The 21,830-nt window shown below is 40.6% G+C and overlaps 1 protein-coding gene across 1 annotated transcript; it reads right to left on the bottom strand.

Annotated features, from left to right (window-relative positions):
• Window positions 1-341: 341 nt before the first annotated feature.
• On the bottom strand, window positions 342-12,366 carry LOC145452172 (uncharacterized). The gene is made up of 4 exons (XM_080330403.1): window positions 11,990-12,366; window positions 8,542-8,678; window positions 2,153-2,384; window positions 342-1,122 (listed from the first exon to the last, which is right to left on the bottom strand). The coding sequence occupies exons 1-4, from the start codon at window positions 12,287-12,289 to the stop codon at window positions 691-693; spliced, it is 1,101 nt and encodes a 366-aa protein (XP_080186529.1). The 5' UTR covers window positions 12,290-12,366; the 3' UTR covers window positions 342-690.
• Window positions 12,367-21,830: the final 9,464 nt, after the last annotated feature.

The raw sequence follows: 21,830 nt of genomic DNA, 5'->3' as shown, positions 1-21,830 counted from the left end.
AATTTGGACAAATGGTTCCCTGCTGCTTTCATATCAATATCGGCTTATGAAATCGGTTATAGACCATGCGAGTGTGTCGATAATCGGTATCGGCCTGCAAAAATCAATATCTGTCGACCTCTGCTCTATACACAAGCAGAAATCAATCAAGCAATTCCGTGATGAAAGGAATACTTTGCGCGTAGATTTCAAGGTATATTTTCACGCCGAAACACTTCTTTAGTGATTCCGATAACCGAAATGCATATTAATTTCATATTATTGGAACCAACGATTAGTCCAACAGTAGTTTATCCGTACAAGAACTAAAAGCGAAGCAATTGGTATGGCACGCACAGTCATGACTTATTATCGCATTTATTTCAATTAAACAGAAAGATTGTACGTGGTAAAAACACACAAAATTTGTAAAAGTCATACACTCTAGTTTACGCATGATGATATGCCTTAAATGCAAGCGATTGAACTGATTTCAAAATGCGTGCTAAAAAGCTTGGCTATCTGACTCGACATCAAATGACCGATATGCCATTACTGAAATGCAGACGGGTTGTAACAGCGTTCCAACGTGCATGTATCCGTCGTCACATGCAGCAATATTCAGACTTTCCTATTGTGTTGCACATTGCTAACAACACAAATTGGGATAGGTAAGAACACATTAATCGCAGAGTGATTTTTACACTCTCGTCAGCAGCATTTTGTTATATTACCCACCAATCTCGCGACTGAGCTGCGTAGGCTAGGCAGAAACGTTATCAAAATGAAAGGAAAGGTGACAGTATACAAAAACAAGCACGCCGATGACACCATCATCGGAACACGAAGATCTGCCTCCGGATCCACAGCGTCAATCACAATCGCTACACCTTTTGTCGCGAAACACACACTCAGTATAAAAGTCAACACGAGAGCCATTCGAAATCGGGGATTGAGATTTATGTTCAGTCTTCGACTCGGTGGTTTCGAGCTCGCCGCGTTTTCGGAGTGATGCTTTTGATTATCTGAACTTCCGATCGAATCTCTCTTGACGTCAGTATCGAAACCAGAGGATCTGTCTGGCCTCATGGAATGGATGAAATCCCAGTATTTCTTTATGATCATAGCCACAAGGGCGAGAAGCTGAAATAAAGCGCAACTTGAATCGTGATTCATTATTTGGGAACTACGTTATTGCTACGTCTGTAAGGCAGCATTTATATTAAACAAAAAAATCAGATTTACTGGTCATATAGCCGTATTAATCAGCTTATCATTCTCTATTAGACTATTTGAATCTCCTTTAAAAATAAATGGAGCCTGCTATTCTAACCAAATATCATTGGCATAGAATTGCGAATCTGTATGATATCCGATTTCAACCGTAGTTGTGAAAGCAGAATTGAGCTCGACTAATATATTTAATCATGCCAGATGCGGAATTGTTCGTTGAAACTTAATCATTGTACACGGTAGAGTACACCCAGATGCGAAATCAACGATTTAAGAAATAGACTCTTTTTATCTTTACGAATGAACCGGACACACTTATGAAAAAATGCAAACATAATTTTTTCAACAGCCGATCACAGATTCAGAGACGGAAATAGCATCTAAGACCTTCAACGAATAACATGATGAACAGAGACCAGGTCTCAAATTCCGCGATATCTAGGCCTCGAATTGAACGAGCCATGCGTGATGGACTTGAGGAATTGTCGAGATAAAACCCAACTATCTATTTTGTTTCATACCTATTACGACGGAGCATGGACCGAGGCAGGATTAGATATCCGGCCGGACTTTTTCATTTTTGGCCCGAGCCGGATCGGAGCCGGATCAGTACTTTTTTGATACGGCCAGAATCTTTATTGATAAGCATGACTTTTGTATCTAAATAACAACCTTACAGAAAGAGGATCGGGGTCGGACTAGAGAATTTGTCGATCCGCTCCGCCCCAAACTACCTATCACGTTTATAAGAGACGACAGCAGAGAAATTAAACAGGCATTACTGAACCAAGTATCCAGTAGATATAGCTGATTCGAATTAGAAATATGGGCTAGGGAAGAGATTATTGTGCCACTGACCACTTGGTCAACTTGGATAAATTACGCAACCTTCGTGAGTCCTATAAGCGCAACTAGTACAAATCGGTAAAATCAAGGGTACCTGAAAAGCCCAAAGTGCTGCATTGGTTAGAAGAAATGGTATCGGCAGCGGTGCTATCAGTCTGGAGCACCGATACTCGTGCGGGCACACGTCTCCTTCAAAGAAACCTGAAGGGCACCAACATTCCGCAGAGCAATTCCAGACCAAAGTGGACGCTGCTATGAATGACACAGGGACAATCCAAGATATTGCGATCAGAAACGCTGAAATTCTCTTCTTCGCCGGCAGTCGCCTGCGAAATCAGAATGAATGTGATCTTAGCAGGTTGGAATGAAAATTTTGATCTAAAGTCTCATTATTGGAACAGTAAGACCAGGAGGAAAGGGCAAACACTTTATGTACAGTGTAACGTAATAAATCATTGAGTGTAAAAAAAAAATTGAATTTCAAAAAAGTGTCTTGATATGTGGTGCCAAATAGCAAATAAATATATTCTATCATAATTTTGGGTTCGACACCCTCTAGTGGTCGTGGACTTTCGCCGAATAAGCCGTAAATAGCCAATTTTGCCATATCATGATAACCGCTTACACTAGAAAGCTAGTTTTGGGCTTAAAAGATGCAGAAAGAGCATGTTTCTATCTCACTTCCATAGAACTTACTCTTAAGAATGAACGGAAAAAGGTTACAAGCAAATTACTGATTTTATAGGTAAAAGGAAGCACTGAAGCAGTGGGTACGATGTCAAAAGCGTGTAGTGACTGATCTTATGACTGAGCAACATATCCCATCAATACTACTTTTCAAAACTTGCTCAAACAAATGAAGCCTCCTCCGAGTATAAATAGGGATCGGGCATCGAATAGTGACTTCTAAAACTGTATCTAAAACGGCGTTCATTGGTAGTGAGGCCTCGCGATATCGATAACTTTAAAACAGTGACTGTCAAGAGAGTTCTTACCAACATGCCGTTGTAGGGTTTGTATCACATGTATCACAAAGCTCCTGATTGGAAACACAAAAATGGGAAATCCGCATTCAAAACACAAATATCAATTCTATATTGAAAACAGAAAAATTATGTAGTAGTATCAGAGGTTATCAGGCTGCGCAAAACTTACAATCATGTTTAGTATTGAAATATTTTATCTGCTTTCGAGAATTCAGTTTTTGCCTGATGAGGTCATCTCTAGGCTACGTTTGAATCATGAAACATGGGCAGATGCTTCAGTCACCACTGTCACATGTATTTCCACTGCCTGGTTGTGGTAAGGATGACTGAGCCATAATGGTGATGATCTTAGGTTTTCAAGCTTGAGATCTGACAGGGTCTTGATTTCAGGCGGCTGTTCAATATGTTTATTGTTTAAGTTGGTGGAAAGATTTAACTTCAATGTTGATAATTGGGATTTGGAATAATCTGATGCTGGTGTCAATGTTGCTCGTTTTGAACACCCGGAAATGTTTTGCTGGGAATGCTTGGTGACGAGGCGCAAGGTGTCAGAAGACTTGCAGTTAACAAGATTACAGTTATGCGCAGATCGACCACACCGAACCAAATTCCAATCAACATCGAGGATGTCCACCAAGGGCGTCCAGATGTTCTCCTTTTTCGCCTATCGTACTCCTTTATAGCGTTGGAATCAGGAGATCGTATAGAGATAATTAAAATATGTCAGAATAGACTAGAGGTTGACTAAAAAAGGTCAACTCTAACCGATGATACGTGTGGAGGGGTCTTTCGTGAGTCGAGTCGGAAAGTGACCTTTTTTTAGTGAGCCCACGAACAGTAACATTTCCAAATCACTCGTGTGAAAGAATGATAATTTATCTTTTATGACCTGTAAAAACTATCCCCTTTTTCGGTTCTCAGAACATGACAGCACTAGTTTAGACGGCATTCCTGGTAGGTTTGAAGCTATATATTTCCTTGCCAATTAATCATGATAACACCGGCTTAGAGATATAATACGTGTGTGATTAAATCTAAGTTATGCGAATTCTACTCTGGTCTATTCATAAGAATCCTAAAGGTAAAGTGATACTGATGCTGTAGGCTACTCCAAGCCAACAGCTTCAACACCACATAAGAGAACGAGTTATTAATAAATTAGTAGTTACTGTAGCTGTGAGAATAGAAAACCAATTATTAAACCCAACCAAATATCATGTTATTACATTTATTTTGGAGGTTTCATTATTTTAGATATACGTATATTAGAAGCTATTAAATGAAATTGTTTGTTCATTTGTACAGCAAAGAAAATTCCTGATGTAACCCTTGAGCCCAACGAGAAAAGTAAATTCTGGATATACATCGCGTATTTTTGTTGTATAATGATTTCGCATGACAGATAAATGACTGCCGGGAAATACTTCCGTTTAAATTTCTTCGCAAGCATACCACCTACTATTTGGCCGAAATTTGTGAAAGCAACTGTTATAATAGTAGACTTCATATACTCGATTCCATCGAGTTGATAGCTAAAGCACAGTCATCTGTACGAAAAACAGTTGAACTTGGGGTCATTGTAGAGATTTTGAATACATTTCAAGTAACGAATTGACTCGGGTAAAACTGTCACGTTCATTTGGTATTCGGCTGACTACTATCATGGCTTTCTATTGAAAGGTAAGCTCTTCGACAGTGCAATAGGTTAACAGGTCAGCATTCAAAGCGGGTCTCGTGTCTATATTGAAAAAGATCTCAAAATTATCAAGAGAAGATAAATTCTCGTCACCATCAATATTTAATTCTACTTATTTAAAAATATTCGGGTCCGAAAAGGATTACAGACAGCGGAACGAGAACATTACCCGGAAACAGCAAAATGGCAGAAGATAGCACACCGTCTCTGACGCAAGTCAGATCCAGTGATCCGATGACAACAACATGGCATCAACAAGGAACTCGTGATATTCGTAAGGAAGCGTCCAACACGTTGCACGTTGCAATCGATCGCCGTGTGGACGGCTGCATTATTATCGGACCAGCATGAACCTTTGCTCTACTTATGTTGAAGCAAATTGTGCATAACGCAAAAGTAGGCTATGCCAAAGAAAAATGCTACGCAAGTAATTTCTAGTGGGAATTAACAGACAATTCGTTAGTTATCAATGATAAACATGAATTCCTCATACATATACGAACGTCTTAGGAATGTGTAAGGTTGTACTGGACGATTATTACTTACTTCTGCATCACCTCGTTTAGTTCTCAACGTTAAAACAATTTGTTGTAAAATCGCACACTGATTTTGTGGCTGCAAAAGACCTATATGAACAATTGAACATGAGCGATTTTATTCTAACGCTAGTCATTTCGTGTGCCGTTCCAGATAGAACATTTGAAATTGGGCTTTCCGTGATTTGCGTCAAGATTTATTCCCAAGATAGTCACAGTTGGCATTGTCTTAGCGAACATGGGGGAGAATAACCTTTGCAAGACATTCACACCATTCGAATTCAATATTGCATAGCCACAGGTCAACATACATTCGTTCGCGTGCGCACTACATTAAAAATAGATAACGTCACCCGCGATGTCAATCGTCCCTAAAAAATAATGTTTCAAGCGTATGTTATTACGTTCATGTGTACAATGCGATATTTATACAACCGTCTGCTCACATTTGATTTCGTGAAAGAATTGCGTTATCTTCGCAATAGCCATTTCGCTAACGGTGTGAACGCAAAATTAGTTGGTGGCAAGACAATGTGTTAAATTAAGAATTTCTAATCGTTCCGAACATCTCTGTTGCAACTGCAGTTTTTGACCATCACTATACGCCATAACTCGTGGCACACGAGCCATGGAGCCAATACCGTTGAACCCAAAACCGACATACGACAGTCACTCTATCACGGAAAATATTTGAACTCAGCAATCTACATCCTCGGTTAGCACCCTTTCTAATGGATTAGGCTGCAGGATGATACAGTCAATTTACATCTCGATATGAGGTCAGAGAGAAATATATCATTTATAAACAGCACGTGGCAACGAGTTGCTGGGTATATCTGAAAATGGTGTTACAGCAAACCACAACGGATGCAAAAAGTCCAGCAAAAGACTGGTCGTGCGCAAGCGCAGATCCTTGTCGGCGCTAGGCTCAAGATCTCTGCCATTAAAATCCACGACCACGACTATTGATCAAGCAACCAAAATTCCCAGAACCGAAACGTGGAAAGTTGAACGTGTCTGCTAGAACTCACCATATATTGCGCTGTGTTACTGCAGAGCACACCACGCTTGAGATTTGAGAATGTAGGGCACGGGGATGTGCACAACGATTCGAGTCGACTCAAATACCAGACTCGACGGAAGAAATTACTTCGAGCAGTCAGGTAATCGGCTTGGGCCAACGCTGACACAACGAGAATATCTGATGTGTGAACTTCGGGGCACCCTTACGAACGGTCAATTTTACAATAGTATCGGCGATGGTAATGTACATTTTGGAAATCTATGAATAGCGAATAGGCATATGTATTACCGGGTTAGTTCTACATAGCACACCCGGTCAAATACTCGCAAATTACATGTATTGACGTCCAAGTAGATATAATATTACAGGAAATGGACATGACGTCGTAAAGTGAATCACAGCATGGTTGCCACTGGTGTGTTATCATCAAGCTGCTATCCTTCACCACCTCCATCAAACCTACCGAATGCGGTATCAAACGCGGATATGCAATCAAATAGCTCACAATGTGATGGGAGTCACCTTCGCATATTTCACAACTTTCCAAAAGAATAACTTATGAAGTTAGATACTCAGCTACTTAAACTTATAGACGCATCTGTAAAAGCCACATAGTACAGACCTGCAATATATAACATCTCCTACTTTATGACGTGTTCGTGTGTGAATAGTTTGCACTGTTACGAGATAATGCCCTCGGTCTATAAAACCGGTCTTTGTGTATTACGGCGTTTGCTATTAATATTCATGCAATCTTAGTCAAATCGAAACTTCACTTAACATGATTGATTACATGTGTTCAAAATATTTGCCGGAGTGAAAATTTACAAACACGAAAAACGTTCGAATATTCGCAGTTTCAAACGTGTCCCATTAATCATTGATTCGGGTGGACAGCATAACATCACTTTTTGTATTTATAAGATCACGTAACCTTGTAAATTCTAAACAATTTGAATGTAAAGTTACCATTGTCGTGTTTTATTCGAGGCACATTGTTCACGCCACACAATTATCACAAGACCGACCGAAACTAATCTGTAATAAATATCTTTGAAAATCATGCGATAAAAGATGTGACGGTGAATCGTTCTCTGTATTACTGGGTGATGCAAAGGTACGGTACATAGATTTCGCCACCTGATCTGCCTATAGGCAGCATCCTACGAGAGCCGAGAATAAAGCGAAAGCGAGACATGCTATACGAGTCGATAGAAATGGATTCAGTAACAAACGTAAGACATGGTGGTAAATGACCCGATGATGAATGTTGATTGTTGAATACCGTGGAATTAAAACCAATGTCCACGAAATACCCATGAATAGTGTTAGGCGGCAGTGCTTCACGCAGCCATTAGCTGATGTATGCTTCAATAAAGCTTGACTTAACCATAATTTAGGTTCGTCTCGTCCCAAACTTGAAGGATAATTAACGGTCGCTGCATTGCAATCTCGACGATATAATGTCTCGGGCTCGGTATCTTAATTGCATGTACCTTTAGCTTGCGCACACCACTTTAGAACAAAGCCTATGGTTAAATAAGGCGCTGAACCATAGTCAGTCGTCACGATCATAGTGTATAGAGCAGCAGTTTTACTTTGTCCGTCGCATGCTGTTCGCAATCATGCGAAAGCACGATACGACATTTTTGTAATCATACCGACATATATCATGATTTTCCATCTACTCTGTAGTGAAAGGAGCAGCCAGTTTCGACTGCACTGATACGCGACCTGACACGGCTGACAGTCGTGGATGGCAGGCATAACGGGTGTATTACTGAATTGGGCAATGAACATGAACAATTGATATAAAACATCGCTACACAAAAGAGAGAGATGGCGCTCTAGTTCGGTTTTGAAAGGCCTAATGAAGCTCCAAGATGCGTCCGCGCATCGATTGATGAATAAATTGTATTCACAAATAACGCTACATTTATAGAAGTTCGATTAAAATACCTCAACAATTCCAACTATAGTAAATAGATGACGATAATGTTCCTTGCAGTCGACGTATGTGTTGATGTAGACGACCAAACCCTATGGATATTACACTATGTAGCGTTGGCTGACTGATGCATGACTCCCTCAAAACCTACACAGTACACACGTTATTTCAATTTATATTGTGTTGAGAAATATATTAAATCCTGATTGTCATATCAAATTGAAGGTATCCCGTCTATAAGATTAATCACATGGAGATCAGATGATATTTAAAATGGAATGACGGTTACTTACGATGTGTGGCCAAAGTTTCTTCCGGACCTGGAGGCCATATACGTGCTATCTAGTGTAACGTAAATGACGGAACACGCGTTCGCGACCACGCCAAACCCGATTGCGGCTGCGCCAGCTTCACAAACCGTCCAAACTATCTGAAATAAATTAAGATGGGATCATATACAGCCGATCGCCATATGGTTAACCGCATATAATATATGTGCACGTAGACTGTAGCTCTGTGTCCAGGAGATCTTTCAAAACGAATACCACGGGCAAGCCTGATATAGGAGCCCATAAGTAAAATTTAATAACGACAAATGTATGTAACTTTATACTGTCCAGTGTCGCTTAATTGCACCGTCAAAATTTAACGAAGTTTGGTAAAACGTCTCCGTAGCTTTCACATATAATTTGTTTGAAACGAGTTCTATATAGGCTGCATTATCACATATTCGTAGAACACTTGCAGCATGGTGACGTACGGTCCAAGTACACCATGTACTGTACATTGTACGCTCTATTACCACACCATGCAGAAAATACGTTCCGAACTTGTTGTTTCATTTCTCTATTACCAACGGACATAAACCAACTGCTTGCCTTTTGGCAAAGCGGAGACCTCATAATCGGTGGTGCCACTCCTAGTGTTTTAACACTATAGATCTAGTGTTTTTTCGGTCGTCCTAGTGTTCTAGTGTTTTTTTGCTACAATTTTGCTAATCTAGTGTTTTTCTGCAATTGTGCGAACAATGAATATCCTAACATTAGACTACTAATTTAGATGCCAAATTTATCGCTAATAAGGCGATTTGGTGTCTCTGGCTGTGTTTGTTTTCAACAATTCTATGTAGTGGTGCAGTAACAAGCAATTATTACGTGACAGGGTGCGCTATGAATCCGTGCTTACTAGTAGGGCTGGGCACAGTGATTCGAGTACTCGAATCTGAATCGAGTATTAATTTTGATGATTCGAGTCGAGTGGTATGAGACGAATTTGTTGACTATTGAAATTATATGCTCCTCGCAACTGAAAATTAATTTGCTAGCGAGAATTATAGTTTTTATGCTATTCTCTACCGAGGAAGCCTTGAAACCTTGATTGGCCGTGTCGCAGCATACGAGCAACACCGTAACTGCCGCACCCCAAACCCCCCAATTGGGGGGGGCGAGCTCGATGGGGGGCCCAAAATTATTTCGTGAATTAGCATAAATCATAGGAGTATTTTTTGAAAATTTAGGCAATTTTTCAAAATTTATTCGCGCTGCGCGCGAATTCAAGTTGCCATTTCTCTTTATTGTTGGGTATTGGGCCATTACCGCGCCACGACCCACCAAGACATACAATCAAGTTTTAGGCAATATAACATGCGACTCCAAGAAGTGTGCCAGAACGATTGGCAGCGAGAAAAGCTTGGCCGAAAATTTCTATGCCCTCATGCAGACCAAAGACTTCGCTATATATACAAAATACATATAGGTTTAATTGTCCATAGGCACCTAAATGACTGGCGCCGACTGTTCCTGTCTTTGCAATCTGAACCTCACAAGACGAATACCATCCCGCTGGGAAAAATTTTATGTCAGTGAAGAAATACCAATTTGAAATCGTATGCGTCTCTTAGTTTATAGAAGCCTACCTTTGGGCGATTCTATATTTTTTGATATAGCAGACTGGAAGTCACGAAATAACATCATGTAACGAAGTCATATCAACGGTTCCGCCCGCCCGCTTCACTCAGCTCTACCGGTAAATATAATTACGTGAGTGGAGAGGACAATAAATTGATAGCATATTGTATATGCAATCGCCGATCTGTTTGACCGATTTTGTCATAAATTATCGAAAATTTCCGCGCTTCGCGCTGGCTCAGAATACAGTAGGCCTACAGGTAATTTCGTGACAAACGCGAACAACGAGATGGGGGGGGGGGCGTTTTATCACCCTATGGGAGGCCAAGACCAACGTTTTTGGGGGCATGAAGAGGTGCTCTTTCGTTCCTGCCAACGGGTATACATACGCCCGAAGATGTTTAATTATTATTGACCTTTTCAAACACACCTCACTCAGCTCTACCGGCAAATCTGATTACGTGAGCAGAGAGAAGATAAAAATTGATAACAATGTATGCAATTCCCGATCATACTGACCGATTCAATCATGAATTCTATAAATTTTGCGCGCCTTGCGCGCTTTGGCGACAAAAGCTGGCTGACCAAAGAAACTCCTAATGAATATGATGAATAGTGTGAAACAGTGGATCGACAGAGGGGGGTCTGGAGGGCTAAGCCCCCCAGACGTTCGGTCTATAACCCTATGGGGGGCCCAAGACCAAAGTTTTGGGGGGGGGCTGGCGAAGTGCTGTTACGGCCCTGCATACGAGACATAGTACAAAGCTACGAACGTTACTGCAAATAACATATTTCCGAAGTCATGATCATTCCATAGCATTGTCAAGAAGTGCAATGAAATCGGTACGGCCGAAAAAATACCCAACTGTCTTTAATGTGACGGATAACGGGCATCATGTTCCTTGTGGTCGCATAAAAGGTGCATATTTGAACTTTCACTTAGTACATTCTGTTGTGACGTCATAATGAGCGATACTCGATTCAAAGCGTAATACTCGACTCATAACCGAATAACTGAGGTAGTCGATTTTGCTCAGTCCTACTTATGAGCGAAAATCTCGGAAAAAATATGAAGCGCGATTTCGCTCTGATGCTGTGTCGTTTCTTGTTGATTTCACTCTGCAGATTCGGGCAAGATTTTCATTTGCCGAGGGCAGCATACTTTCGTAACCTACTCGAGTGTATTGAATCTCGAGTGTATTGAATCTAACAGCCTCATTAACACAAAGAAAAGTAAAATCAATCATTCCTCTAGTCGTGCAATTTCCCTCTGTAATGTTATTCGATGAACTTGATGATTTTTGTGAGACCGTACAATTCAAAAACGACAACATTTGATTTTTTCTGACTCTGTTGAATTCGCTTCATTTATTTTCGTTGAATAATCATGCAGTACATCATACGTATGTATCGAATTTATGTGTGGAGCACTTCTTATCTATGGATTTGTACCTTGGTCATCATGATTACTTGGCAACGGTAAATTTTTCCTGCAATTTACTAATCTAGTGTTTTTTCATCCAATCTAGTGTTTTTTCACGACATAATCTAGTGTTTTCTAGGAACCTAGAGTGGCAACACTGCTCATAATCGTATTCAGGCGAAGTTGAGGTACGGGCGCAGAAAATTGTCGAACGAAGAATTATATTATCCTCCTTAATTGAGCCATCAGTTGACTGGTACTCTAAGCCGTAAGGTTACCATGTTCGCACAGTGGATAACTACGAGACCTCCGCTAGTTAAACACGAATTATGATATTACAATCACCTACGAAATGTCATTTCTTGTTGCACATTACTACGAATTCAAACAATCGTGAACTGACAAGCATACCTTCGTCATTCCAAGCTTGTAAGCAGAGTCGCGGGACATAATACTTGCCGATGCTCCCCATAATTTCAACGCTAGATGAACCACGTTACTGAGTAAAGCGCTGTTTATCACAGCAAAAGTGTAGTTCTGTCTTTGCAGTCTTTCCTTGTCCAGGAATGAAGCAATGAGCAGGCCCAGATTAAGAATTATCACGATGGAATCTAACGGCATAAAGCCGATCATAAACCAGTTTTTCTTCGCAATGCATGGCAAGGCAGTCGCCGTTCCGGTGGCGTTAACGTATGCACTATAGTTGTCCATTCTGCAGAAGAAATAAAAGCATTCGCATTCATACGGTGTTACTTAGTATCCACGTATTATTTAGTGTTCTGATTGAAGGATTACCGTTATATCTAGATATATATATTCATGTCTGTCAAAGAGAGCAAAATTTGTGTCCTCTTCGAAATATACGCAGGGTGTGGCACTTTGAACTAGTCTGTTATGAATACATTTTTACCCGAAGTTTCCGATAATCTTCATTTAACCGATCACACGACGGATGCATAAAGGTTCTTTCCCTCAACATAATAGTCATAGCGATGAAGATTGCAATCTGTAACGAAATCCACTCTACACAGTACACAGTAAGATGTTAGACACGCAAAGTTTAACTGCTGTTTTTCGACTAATGTAACTCCAAGTAAATTGTCAATCAATTTGTATTACAGTGATTACACCGTCGGAATACCACAATGTAGCAGCTTATAGAACAGTGCCGGTATTAGAGCAATGGAATGACTAGTACTGCCCTGTCTAATGAATAGTGCTTGCTGATGATATATACTTTTCGTTAACATAAATATATACCAATGCAGAATATACTATACCCAGATACGCCGATCTGTCTATCCAGCTATAGTCCATCTACAATTCTACATTCTACATTGCTGGGTTCAGCGTAACTTCAATTACGTCGTTTGGCGTGAATTGATAGGAAGTAAAGCTGTCTACAAACTTCCAACGTGCATGCATACGTGTGAAATCACCAGCGTGCGTTACGCAACTTCGCATTATGCAGCTAACTGTACCAATTCTAGCAAGAATAACATTCAAATATTCCGAAGCTTCCGCGACTGATACCTGAAGTATTTATTCAATCACAACAGAACGTACTGTTCGTTTCCTGGGCGTGGTTGTATCCATCTGCCCACTAAACTGCACGATACAGATGCTCACTGCTCACACCAATCATGCCATAAATGCTCGCGGTAGATTGTTACTTGTAGGCGCTTTGATGTGCGTTATATTGTGTACCAGTAGCTATTTAACACATGTCCTCTGGCCGTCTTCGCTTAGTCAGATCAATGAACCCGAAAATCAGTGATTAGCATACAGCGCGGTTCCCGTAATAACTGTCACTTGGGAAGATCGATTGAATATGCTAATCTCACCGCCGTTCATTACCTATTTATGAACGGATCGGTAACACAAAAGAGCATTGTGAGTGGATTGATTTAGCCTTATTCAATTAGTCTCACTGCCCTAATTTTGGCACAATAATCATTTGACGTGATGTCAATATTATGAAATGAGAGATCACTTATTGTGTGATAAGAACCAGGTGAGATATCAGCGGATTGCGGTCAATTGACATATCGATTCAAAACAACGGAACACACCATATTTTGCATTAGGATTTGGCTTGGCTTACGCTATTTTCCCTCGGCCAGTCCAAGAAGACTAAGCCGGTTTATTTTTATTATTCTGACTTTTTGGTTATTGATAGGCAAGACTTACACGCCACGCGGAAAAGGGAATAGAACGCCAAATGCCAGTAACATGTCAGCCAAGCGTGGGATTAGGTGAAAATACTATCAATAGCAATGAAAGCTTATTACTTTCATTTCTTACATAAATATACAATGCTAAATAGCGACTACGAAGCCCCATGAAAAGGCGGAGAAATGCTGGACTTGATATTAAATGAGATCGTAAGAACACCCGCGTGGGCCTCCAATACCGCAATGCATCGCTTTTTGTGACTCTCAAATATGTTATCTATTAATCTTCGGCACACACTTAGCCGAAATCACCTGGATTCCAAAATGTTTGATAGCGGCACGCTGCATAAGATTTTATTAGAGGTTCCTGCATAAAGACTCAATGACGCAAACCACGTGCTGTTGGTAATCAGTAGGGCGATTTTTTGACCTAAAAAAACGGAAGATTTTGAACTAAAAAGTTAAAAATTTGACATATTTTTACCATAAAAAACTAAATTTGCCCTAAAGTATGCAAATTAGGGGCTTTCCCACATAATGTCTGAATTGTACTTCTTATCTTTATTTCTGGTTGGAACTGTCTGTCCTTTCGAAGTAGTTTGGCCTCGAAAAACTTTTTTGACTCAAAAGCTGACACATTTTGCATGAAAAAACTTTTTTTAACGAAATCTGGCCCTATGAAAAATCCCAGTAGTTACATGACGTATTACGGTAGAAATAATTAAAATTTGTTGTAGTACTACAAAAAATACTTTCCTACATTCTCGTATAGAAAGTGTCTGTCCTTACATGGTAGCTTGCCAAGAATGGAGAAAGAACGTTCAACAGCAGCAGTTGTTGGCTGACAACGCTGAAGTTGTGCGTACGTTGCTAGTGAGGTGACACACCGAGTTGCTTCATTCTGACAATCAGGGCCGTAACAGCACTTCGTCAGCCCCCCCCCCCCAAAAAAAAACGTTGGTCTTGGGCCCCGATATGGTGATAAATCGAACTTCTGGGGTTTCGCCCCACAGACCCCCCCCCTCAGGCTGTACGCTGTTTACACATACTTGTAATGTACATTGGGGACGGCGGCGTTTAGAGAGTCAACTTTACTTGCCTAATCGCGCCAAGCTCGAGAAATTTTTATAGTTCATGACTGAATCGGTCAATATGATCGGGAGTTACATATATATTGCTATCAATTTTTATCCTCACTCTGCTCACGTAATCTGATTTACCGGTGGAGCTGAGTAAGGTGTGTTTGAAAAGGTAGGACTCCTCAATAATAATAAGTCATCTCCGGCTGTATAGTATACCCGTTGGCAGGGACGAAAAAGCACTTCGTCAGGCCCCCAAAAATACTTGAGTCTTGGGCTCCCATAGGGTGATAAACCGACCCCCATCACGTTGCTCGCTATTGCATCGAAATTATAGCTGTAATGTGCAGTTAGCCAGCGCGAAGCGCGAAAATTTGATAATTCACAATAAAATCGGCCAATAAGATCGGGGATTGCATAGGCCTATATATTGCTATCAATTTCTTGTCCTCCCTACTATCGTAATCAGTGAGGTGTCTTTGAAACTGTAGACTTCGTTACATGATGTTATTTCGTGACCTCCTGTCTGCTATATCAAAAAATGTAGAATCACCCAAACGTACTAAACTAAAAGATCAAACGTTTTCAAATTGGTATTTCTTTACTGGCATATATAATTTTTCCCTGCTGGATGGTATTTGTCTTGTGAGGTTCAGATTACCAAGCCAGGAGCATTCGGTGTGAGTTATTTAGGCGCCTATGGACAATTAAACCTATATGTATTTTGTATATACAACGAAGTTTTCTGTTACCATAAGGGCTGTCCTTTTCGGCCAAGGTTTCTCGCTGCCGATCGTTCTGGCACACTTCTTCGAGTCGCATGTTACATGGCCTACAACTTTAAATGTCTTGGTGCGTCGTGGCACGGTAATGGCCAACGCCGATATGGCCATTTCTATAAATCTTTCGTATTTTCCCTTCGGGGAAGAGTACCCAATAATCGTAATATTTTACAATTTGTAATCGCGCACAGAATTTTTTTGAAAAAGTTGCATAAAGTTTCAAAAATACTCTATAATTTATGCTAATTCACGAAAAAAATTTGGGCCCCCTTCGAGCTCGCCCCCCCCCCTTCAAACTGGGGGGTTTGGAATGCAGCAGTTACGGACCTGCTGACAATGGTGTCTACATCACACTTTTCATCATGTGCTTCTTGATATGAGAACCATGCAATGCCCACGTAGTCTTGCTTCAGTTAGGATATTGTGGTACTCTGAGCATAACACCATGTCAACCTATTTGTTTCATTTGAATATTTATGATTTAAAATGAGCAGACAGCAATAGCCCGTCTACAACGGTAGGCCTATAAAGTAAGCTACACGCTGTAAAATGCAAATGATAAGTTCACAGACAGTGCAAAATCTACGATGCAAATGAAATGCAGGTTCAAAAATATTTTGACTTTGCAAACAATTTTGACATTTTTTGACCTAACGCTACAATTTTGACAAAATTTTGACTCTTTTTGACATGTCAGAAAAAAATCGCCCTAGTTATGAGCTCTTCCATACTCGCTGATAAACGATGCCGGTATTTTATTAATTCGTCCCCGATTACATCTTCGATTGTTGCAGTGGGGAAGATTTCGGCCGCAGTTACAATTAGAAAACCGCGGCCACCTCCGAAACAGATAATGTCTCTCAAACACCAATAGAATCCCTGTAATTTGTGGCATAGGGTTCAAACAAAACGATATATCGTCGCAGTGGAATCAAAGTGACTTATGTCCAATGTCCATTTTACACATTTTGAGAAAATTGACTTTACGTAAAGTTTCCATCTTCTTTCCGCCATATATTAGCCCTGATAACTTTGAATTATTGAAACTTACATAACCATGACCGAGATATGGCCGGAAAAAATGAAAATATTTTAAAAAGTTTATTTTATTCAAGTTTTGAAAATGGACCTTCAAATTTTGAAAACTGGACATAAGTCACTTTGATTCCACTGCGACGATATATACAATTGACACTAAATGCGCCGCCGAAGAATCTCGTGACAGAACATTTCCACCTGTTGGTAGAGAGTAAAGTCCTCAATCGAATCAATGAAACATTGATCGTAGAGTCTACTCGCAGGGGTGTCGAACTCAACTTGCGTCGAGGGCCAGATTCAAACCTTCTCATTCAGAGCACTCATGGGCCGGAGCAGTCAAATGATTCCAAAATGTTACCTCAAAGTCCATGCCCTTGTTTTTTACTTGCATACTCAATTATGAACCCTATATACATAATAATAATTACGGTATATCACAGACCATAGCCATAGGTTTCTATTCTGTCAACACCTTTATTAGCAAACCACGGAATTGGCAAATTTACAACGATTGGCCGATTGAACAGTTCTATAAACTTTTAGAACAGCGGGTTTACCAACGAATATGTTGGTATATTGCTATGATTGCTTGGTTTTAACCGTAATCTGACAATACAATATAGTCCTGAGTGTGTGCATTGTGAGGAATACAAGCGATATGGCCGTAAACGGAGGCGCTGAAATTTGGTTCATTATTTTTATATCGCGATTCGGATTTCTCTGGAGGCCGAGAAGCTGTTACATCATAAGCGCAAAAGGAGTGCGACGCCGATATTTAGATTATATTCTTGTGTCATAATTATATCTTCCATGCAACCGACATGAACCGATTTCTCCAACTGACGTTTTCAGTTCTGCAAATACCTGCTTTGTGGTCCGATCTTTCATAAAGCTCTTCACTCACTGCCCAGTGTGCACTTCTTTGCCTGGGTGTCAATGGCAGCTACTTGTTGCTGATGGTAACTGCAGTGTGAACTAACACCACTGCTGGATGGCTATAAAGAGGGTTACCATATTTTGGAAATCTAAAAAGAGGACACATTTTCTGAATTTTCAGACTTGCAAAACCGGAGTATAGAATTCTCAAAAAATGGTAAATTTTTCCCACTTTGTGGTCGGTCGACTAAAAAAAAGGTCAACTTTCCACTCGGCTCCCGAAATAGCCGCCGGAGTGTCACTTCGGTGCTAATTTACGGTATCTCAGTCGAATTTTGCTATAAATATGACCAAAATTCTCATGAAAAGGACAAAATCTCAAAAAATAGGACAAAAGGGCGTCCGCCGAGGACACTTTCAGAAAAGTAAAAAAGAGGACAAATCCTCTTAAAATAGGACGTATGGTAACCCTACTATAAAGTGGCCTATAAACATTGGCAACATTTTCTGTCTTGGGGGATTATTTATTGAAAGTATTTCTTACTATAAATCTCAACATTCGTTAGAAATGTTCTGGATTATACAGCCGTTTTTCAGAAGAATCAGGTCGCAGCTCGCGGGCCAGATGGAACCAGGCGAGCCGTATGTTTGACACCTCAGGGTTATGGTATGTTGTTTTATTGTAAAATTATAAAGATCACATTTATATGTCAATGGAGCGTGACAAATCTGTAGTCAGTAAATTTCGTGCGACGTTTGGTTTCAGGTCTGAGCACTCGACTGTACGCTAATAACAGCCGCAGACAATTTCCGATTGATGTGAATGCCAAGCGTTTCAATACATTGTCTGTACCCCCTAAGACAGGGGTTCTCAACCCGCGGCCCGCAGACGCTTATTCTGCGGCCCGCGAGATGTTTCAATATGATCGCAATTACTATCGGCACAGTATTATTACATAATAATTTAGCTACTTAAGCTCTTATATCGCACCGTCTCTGTTTCGTTTGCTTTATTCTCATTCTTCAATGTGTTCTGGTTTCTTGATATATGGTCGAGTTTAGATTCTTATAGTTTTGAATAAGTTTTTGGACAGTTCCATCTGGAATTATACATATCACCTGATCTTAGAAAAAAGCGTTGCTAGCTAGGACTCATGCAAATCTGCTAGAAAAGGTGTGTTTTCAACAAAACGTTACTATACTGTGCGAATCTCCGCTGTTTCCGGAATTTAGCAGCAAGGACAACTTCACCTAACAAATTTCGAAGCTGCAGTTGTCTGATTCAACCGTGACAAGAAGAGTAACAGCAATGTTAGTTCATCTTTTGTAGCATGTTTTGAAACACGTTGCCGCGTAGATTACTTTAACCTAGCATTGGACAAAATCCACGGACATTGCAACGCTAATTGTATTGGAGTATTCTATCGGAGTGGATATATTTGTAGACGTAATGCTGGCCGGGAAAACGTGGGGGGAGGGGACTAGCAAACAACATCGACTTGACAAAGCTGACTTCTGTAACTATTGGAGCAGGGCATCAGTCATGAAGGAAAGGAGAATGGTTGGTTGATTGATTTGCTCAGAAATCAGCCCGAACATGAGACTTCTCATATCACTGAGAGCTCAAAGTGACAATGGCCTCTCTAACGAAAAAGTTACTGTAATTTTATACCTGCTCGCTCACGCATTGAAACAGAGAGTTCAGTTCTCTGGTGCAAGGGTTTGAAGGTACACAGCACTGCACATACCGACTTGGGAACGAATGCAATGCACGCTTCATGAAGGGATTTACTTGTTCCGTCGGAAGATGACATATAATCTCACTAGAAACAGCAACTGAAAGCTTACGAGCGCAGTCCAGTGTCCATTAATGCTGTAGAATGCAAATGTACTAAATGCCCAATGCCCATATACAACTGGAAAATAGGCTATATTAGCCTAAATATAAGAGTAGTCCACAAATATAGGATAATAATGTTCTGCGGCCCGCAGCGGTTTTTGCTGTTAAGATGCGGCCCGTTATGCAAGGAAAGTTGAGAACCGCTGCCCTAAGATATTGAATATTTGACTCACGGGTATAGTGACCTGGTGGCCGAATTTATTCCCTCTCAAATTATCATCAGGACTCTCGCACCGTGCTCGTGCATAGTGTGTCCTGAACGGATTAACATACTGATGGAACGAGTTCATGAATCAATATGTCGGGGAGAGGTGGCGAGATAGTGTAGTGGAATGATTCACAGCTACAACACCAATGGATTGTGGGTTCCAGTACGGTACGACTCCTGAATTCCTACCCGAGTGTTGGAGGTTTATCTAAGCTCCTGCTCGCCATCTCATCCACGAAAGCGGTGTCTTAACAAAAGCCTAGAAGGGGGCAGTGCTACTACAAGTCGGCAGTTACAGAATCAAAAACAAGGAATACCGGCCTGCTGTTTTAATGTGCTATCATTTTGTCACGCCGGACGGAGAATGACGCCACTCGGAGATTATAGGAATATAGAGAATGAAGAAATAAATTCTTTTCAATAAGACAGCGTCATGCAGTGGCTAAAAATTTTCAAACGAAATCCCGTATATTAATATTATAGACGATAGACTTGAATTAATTTCTCAACTACCGTTAAAAATGAATGGAAGCTCTTTACAAATATATCTGGTACTCCCCAAACCTTATGTACCCACAAAGCAACTGCTTCAAATATCGAGACGCAGACTGTCAAACTGCAACCTGAAAGTGAGATCCGATTAAAAAGATTTCAATCTCCAAATACGTTGTCTACTCTTTCGTAGCTTTACATACTAACTCAAGCATTTATGATTACAGATTACTTCTATTGAAGTTTTCGGGTTTGTTTGCAAAACCAGAGTTAGAATACCTACTAGGAAATCCCATTTGTACTTGCATCTGGGTAGTAATTATATCCACGTTACTTCAACGTGAGTAAAAAAGACGGATACCTTGACCACTGCCTAAGCCCAACGTAACTAACCCATTTCTATAACGTTACCTACAACTGAAAGCATATCCTCTCTCAAGACACAGAAGTTCGGTAGTCGTTTTATCACCTGATAATTAATTTCATTTCAGATTTGAATTTCGCAATTACCCTGACATCTCACCGTCTCCACATTCAAACGCATGAAACCATATGTGTTCGCGTGTATCCCGCGCGTTGTAATGACATAAAAAGGCAAAAGAGATGAAATGGAACAGCATTAGTAGTACACGATTCCAGCCTTGTCGCTGGAAATACAAAAGAAAAATTCGCGACATCGCATCGACAAGACACGTAGGCCGAGACTTTACGTCTCGCTCTCAAAACCGAGCGGCCGATTCAGAAGTTGTAAAATTACCCGATATAACAAAAAGGACAAAGACGGGGGTGGGCAGAAATGTCCGCACGAAAGCGTAGAAACAATATGAAACACAAAAATTGCACAGCCAAAATACACGATAGCGAACGGCCGAATAGTCCGGTCACTCAAACGGGTCTCGCTGCCAAGATTGTCTGTACGTTATGGTGTAGTGCCATCAGATGGTAGCTTAATAATTATGTCAATGTTTAGTCCTACTAGTGAGAGAATAACAGGCTTGTAGCAATTTTTTTTTCACAACTACCACAAAGTCAAGAATTTAGAACTAGCCCGCGACGTGGGTGCAGCATAATGGAATATGCGTTAGAACTAAAAATAACAACATGGAGATATCACCGACAATCTAAGACAGCCGACAATTGAAAATGTCAAGGACAGCGATAAAATGCAGCTAGCTAACTGCCGGCACTGTGAAAAGACCGTTGTTGGATAACGAGACTCTGAAACTACGTCGGTTTGAAACTAGAAAACCAGAGGCTATTTCGAACACATCAAAATTCGTAAGGAACTATACCTTGGAACGTAGCATCCATGGGGAAACTGTTTAAAAAATACGAACACGACTAATTTTTCTCACTAAAGCATCTCGTAGCAGCGTAAACGGCTAAAACAAACGGATGTCTCTATCACGAGGGAAATGACTGAAACTTGTTGCGTACCCTTCGCTAATAAATGAAACAACCTAAACCGATGCCTACCGCAATCCGCCGCATTTTGGCAGCTAGTATCGTCAGGTGGAATGTGAAACGTCGGTTTCGAAGAAATCGCAGACGCGGGTGCGGCACTATATTCTGCGATATTCGGCGTAAGTAGAGATTTTGATTACGAAAGACTTCCGCTGACCAGCGAGCAGGATGACTTCAAAGAAACAGCTACACGTCTGAAAACTTCCGAGAATACGAAAATGACAAGCTGTAGTTTAGAT

Source organism: Botryllus schlosseri, chromosome 12 (genome assembly GCF_051294905.1).
Source record: "Botryllus schlosseri isolate E-star chromosome 12, Bs_hap1, whole genome shotgun sequence".
Lineage (NCBI taxonomy): Eukaryota > Metazoa > Chordata > Ascidiacea > Stolidobranchia > Styelidae > Botryllus > Botryllus schlosseri.
Note: the sequence above shows the minus strand (reverse complement) of the source record. Positions and strands in the feature narration are given on the sequence as shown.